The sequence below is a fragment of the Trypanosoma rangeli genome (genome assembly GCF_003719475.1).
Source record: "Trypanosoma rangeli strain AM80 chromosome Unknown Tra_15.4_contig_00710, whole genome shotgun sequence".
NCBI lineage: Eukaryota > Euglenozoa > Kinetoplastea > Trypanosomatida > Trypanosomatidae > Trypanosoma > Trypanosoma rangeli.
Window position 1 is genome coordinate 1 of NW_021706460.1, and position 4,809 is coordinate 4,809.

General features: G+C 56.7%; 4 protein-coding genes across 4 annotated transcripts; all 4 read right to left on the minus strand.

Moving 5' to 3' along the window:
* Nucleotides 1-928: 928 nt before the first annotated feature.
* Nucleotides 929-1,624, minus strand: TraAM80_09876 (L1Tc protein; the record flags this gene model as incomplete). The annotated part of the gene is made up of 1 exon (XM_029386534.1): nucleotides 929-1,624. The coding sequence occupies one exon, from the start codon at nucleotides 1,622-1,624 to the stop codon at nucleotides 929-931; it is 696 nt and encodes a 231-aa protein (XP_029233605.1).
* A 410-nt stretch (nucleotides 1,625-2,034) lies between these two features.
* TraAM80_09877 (uncharacterized protein) lies at nucleotides 2,035-2,340 on the minus strand (the record flags this gene model as incomplete). Its single annotated transcript, XM_029386535.1, has 1 exon — nucleotides 2,035-2,340. The coding sequence occupies one exon, from the start codon at nucleotides 2,338-2,340 to the stop codon at nucleotides 2,035-2,037; it is 306 nt and encodes a 101-aa protein (XP_029233606.1).
* A 66-nt stretch (nucleotides 2,341-2,406) lies between these two features.
* On the minus strand, nucleotides 2,407-2,862 carry TraAM80_09878 (uncharacterized protein; the record flags this gene model as incomplete). The annotated part of the gene is made up of 1 exon (XM_029386536.1): nucleotides 2,407-2,862. One exon carries the CDS (start codon nucleotides 2,860-2,862, stop codon nucleotides 2,407-2,409), a length of 456 nt encoding a protein of 151 aa, XP_029233607.1.
* Nucleotides 2,863-4,499: 1,637 nt separating this feature from the next.
* On the minus strand, nucleotides 4,500-4,809 carry TraAM80_09879 (uncharacterized protein; the record flags this gene model as incomplete). The annotated part of the gene is made up of 1 exon (XM_029386537.1): nucleotides 4,500-4,809. A coding segment is annotated over one exon (310 nt), but the record flags the coding sequence as incomplete, so codon positions are not given.

A 4,809-nucleotide genomic window follows, 5' to 3' on the forward strand; every position in this document is an offset into this window, starting at 1 on the left:
CACTGCAACAATCAATTTAGAACAATAAAACGGTGTTTCTTTATTTAAAAGCGCCCCTGCGATTTAGGGGAAAATGACAATAAAAAAATGAGCGCATCCCAAGTGTGGGGGTCTATCGCTCAAGGTGCTGAAGTGGGAAACCCGCGGGGTCGACAGAGCTCAACAGAGGACTGCCAGTCCCGCGCAACAAGGCTGCAGCATGCCTCCGCCCTCCCCTACTAATTTTAAAATGCCTAGCTACGCAATGCCGTTTGGCTGCCGAGGAGGCGGCCGCCCAGCGACGAAAGGCTCCCGCTATGCAACGACTACCATCGAAAAAGCTTTTCGACGCGGAGACCATCACCAATGCAAAGACACATTGTTGCGCGGCCAAGGGGTCCGGGCAACCAAGGAGCGAACGAGACAGCGTTCGTTGCGGGCCATCCGCCCCGTTCGCGAAGGCCCGCCAGCACTGCAGCTGCAACGTTCGCCGCCTTGTGCTACTGTTTCGATTTCCCTTACCGTCCAGAGTGTGTGCTCAGTGCGTTCTGTGTTGTGCGGGGCTTGTGTTTGAACGGAAGACCACACCACAGAAGCCGCATTTCGGCCCAGAAAGGGGCGGAGGGCATCACGGGCAAAGGGGCCGACGACAATGCACGGTGAGGTTTTCGCCACCCACCCACACGGCATCACAGTACGGGCATTTCTCCTTTTGACGACTTGTGGACGGCCGTTTTCCCGCGGGAGATGCGGCAGTCGCAGGCCGCGTCGGATAGGCAGCGCCCGTCCATAGTGCACGTGGGTCGGGGCTGGAGCGCACGATTGCAGCTTGTTCTGGCTAAAGAGCTCAAGAACGAAAGTGAGTAAAATAACTTCTCACTGTTGAGAATTAGCGATTCCAGAGCCCAGACTCCCCACGGCGTGCTTGTGCCAGGTGCGCCAGTTCAGTTCAAACAAGGTCCTCCTGCGCAATTGGACCATCGCCGCTGAAGCCAAAGGACGCTGCAAAGCATAGCATACGGCGGTGTGTGTCTTGAGGCGTGGTTGCGCGCCACGCTTTGGCGAGTTTTGCGGTGAGGCATGCCAGCAGATCTGTATGCCGCGGAGATGCTATACGCTTTTCTGTGTGCAGAGCAGTTGTTGCGTTCGGCGTCGCACATTCATTGGCAGTGCCATTTGCAGGTATTCCACGGTGTCCGTAACAAAACTGCAGATGCACTGACCGGCCAACACGCCTCAGTGTCGAGAGGCACTGCCAGATCTGGTCTTTCGTACTGTCGGTTTGACTGGGTGGGCCTTTGTTGCGGGCAGCCAGAAGGGACTGACTATATGTAACCACGCATGGTGTTTTGTTACCGTGCTGGGTGCAGAGAACGATCAGTTTGTTGAGGGCCAGAAGCAGCAGCGTACAAGATTCCGTCCTGTAGTTGTGCGGGCGTATGCCGCGGTGAACGCGGACATTCTCTATAACCCCAGGGCGGTGCAGAGAAGAAATCGGTATTCTTGCCCCAGCTGGCAAGTAAGCGTCGACACCACCATCCGTTGCGAGTGTCCACGCGCGGTGTGTGTGTTGTGCCAGATCCGCTTTGCTGGTTCTGAGCTTCTTCATTTTAAGCTTCTTTTCGCCGGCGATCGAGCAATCCATTGGGAGTTCCGCGCCAATAGATGCCCAGCTGGCGGGCGCCACCGAAAAGGTAGAAATGGAGCTGTGAAAAGGCCGTTCCTTGCGTGGAGTTTTTATCGGTGATGCCAAACTTCCTTGTTTTCTTATCAACAAAGGCGTGGAGCTTATCCCGAGAGAGTGGCGAGACGCAGAAACCGGCGCGTAGCGGCGGCTCAGGCGAGGAACTTACTCACCTAGTCCATCTTACACGCCCAGATGTTTTCAAAGATTGCGAGGCGAACGTGTAGGCGGAAAACGCGGAGTCGAGGTATATTGGCCACCAGGAGGGCGGCTCCCGGTCAGTCGTGCTTGGAGCTTTGCTGGCGGCGCACGTCGTTGTTGCTATTGTTTTTTACCGAGTCCGTTGGCGCAGCTCATATGAGTCCATTGCTTTAGAGAAGTTTGGAGGCACAATACCAAAGGGCAAACGCCCGTAGCTCACAAAGAGGCACACCAGCTGCTTTATGCGATCCGGGGCGTAGCAGGGGAATTATCTGCAAGGCGGTGGCGCACTGCTTGGGGACTGCCGCATTAAGCAACAGTGGAGGATTGAGGCCCATGCTGAGGAGCTTCGGAGTGCGAGGTAACACCGCAGGTCTCACAGCGGCGCGCGGGGAATTAACCGTCTCCGTTGCGCCCCGCTTTGTGAGCCATGTGGGGCAGCTACACCGCCGCGGTGCGCACACTGTGGCTCGCATGCTGGTGGGGGCGCGGCATCCATACCCAAAGCAGTCCCTTCAGTCGGTATCATGTTCTCAGCAACCTCACTGACAATGGGGGTGGGGCTGGTGGGTCGGTGCGGCTCTAACTGCTTGGGCGGCTTTCCAGGTTTCAAGAGTTGGACAATAGCGGCACGCCTCCGCTCGACCAAAACCACACCGGCCGCCAAACCGTGTTGGATCTAGAGGATAAGCAACCAGATGCCTTTCGCCAAGAGGTGCCCTAGCGCCCCAACACGCACGCTGTCTGGTGCAGGGGTTTTGCCCTACAGTTTGACCCCCAACGCGGCAAGCAGTGGTTTCGGCATGCCAAAGAGAGTGTCTCGAGAAGATGGGGGCGATCCATCGTGGAGTCGGCGGTTGGCTCTTCGTTGCTTTGCGGCCTGGGTGGGGCGTGCGGAGCAACTCCCAGAGACTCTTGCTGTCGGTCTCATCGTGCAGAAACCCCTTGTTGGTTTGCGAGATGGGTAAAGGGAGGGAGAAATCTGCAATTGAGAGCATTCGCTGCTCGCTGTGCTCTCCTAAAAGTGCGTTGCCCACCGCCCGTCAGCGCAGATGCGGGGTGTGGTTGGGAAGCCGCCTTGCGTCCAGATGTGTATTTCCAGGCCAATGCTTCGCCTGTGGCTGACTCGCGGTTGCGCCTGAAATGTGTAGTGCGCAATGGCTCCCAGAAAAAAAGGATGAACTGATTCCTTGTCCGTTGCGTTTCTGCTTTGCGGTCGGGCGATCGCGAGTGCAGGTGGCAGCGAACCTTGCTCTCGGTAGCAAAATGCGCTCTGCCTCCGTGGGGGCGCGGTCCCAGAACTTGGGGCCATTTTCGTGCACGCCGCGAGGGCAATGCTTAAGAGGGGAAATTCTACGCACCTTTGTGGGGGCCTTAACGCCGGATGCCGACGTTTTGCAATTGTATGCTTGAAGCTGTTAACTCAGGGGTTCCATTTACACTTCCCAGGCTGTAGAAAATGCGGTGCAAAGGAGCGCCCCCCACGCCGTCAGAGTTGCAGGTTTTGCTTGCGCCGGGTGGGCGGGGTGGGGAGCACTACGTTGGAGCACCTCGGGGGGCGGCTTAGTTCCACTCCCCATGGTAGCCGTAGGTTTTAGCGTCGCGCGCCGCATGGAGTTCGCAAGAAGAAAGCGAAGTGCCGGCAAGCGGCGGTGTAAATAAGGAACGGGAAAAAAAACCTCACACCAGGAGCCCCTCAACCCTGTGAAAACAACACCGTTTGTGCCCGTGACTGCCGAGCCAGCCGGCCACAACAAGACCCCCAACCCGCCGCCCCATCATTTCTAGCCCGTCGAGATGGCGCACTGGGGGCGCGACTCGGCGTGGGCGCGTCGGCGGCCAACGAGACACCTTAACTATAATTCTTGTGGTGGGCCGGCGGCCCGCTGCTAGGTGTTTTTGTTCGTTTCCATCCCCCGAAACAGACGGCCCCCGGTGGCTCTCGCTCCCTGCGGGAAGGCCCTGCCACCACCGAAAACAAGTATACAAAATGAATTTCCTTTTCTTTGGCCCTCATCTTTTCGCGGACAAAAAAGCTCTCTATTTTAGCCCGTGAAGAACGTCACGTTTTTGTGGCCCGTCCGGCAGGCGCAGGCCCTTTCCCACCACGCCGCTGACCCGGAGATGGGAAGCCTAAAAAGAAGGAACGATCAAAAAGCCTGTCCCTTTTTTAAAATTTGCGGATACACGACGGTTCCGCATCGAACGATCAGGCGGCCGGCGCGCAAAAAAAAAACATCAACAGCAGCGCGCGGCACTCTCCCTCAGTTTTCCTCAGCGCCATTTCAATCAGTCTTTTTCCTGCGGCCTCCTTTTCCCAGCCCTCTTGGGCGAGGTTACGGGGAAGAAATGGGCGGAGAATTAATTCGCTACTTGCGTGGGTGGTGGGGGGCGCTTGCGCAGAAACTCCCGGCAACTTTCTTTTTACGCAAAGCTTATTTGAGAGCGTTCAGCGCCATGCCCAAGTCAGGCGCGATAAAAAGAAAGCACGCACGCAAAGTTAAACAAAAGAGATTCCGTTTCCACTGCAACAATCAATTTAGAACAATAAAACGGTGTTTCTTTATTTAAAAGCGCCCCTGCGATTTAGGGGAAAATGACAATAAAAAAATGAGCGCATCCCAAGTGTGGGGGTCTATCGCTCAAGGTGCTGAAGTGGGAAACCCGCGGGGTCGACAGAGCTCAACAGAGGACTGCCAGTCCCGCGCAACAAGGCTGCAGCATGCCTCCGCCCTCCCCTACTAATTTTAAAATGCCTAGCTACGCAATGCCGTTTGGCTGCCGAGGAGGCGGCCGCCCAGCGACGAAAGGCTCCCGCTATGCAACGACTACCATCGAAAAAGCTTTTCGACGCGGAGACCATCACCAATGCAAAGACACATTGTTGCGCGGCCAAGGGGTCCGGGCAACCAAGGAGCGAACGAGACAGCGTTCGTTGCGGGCCA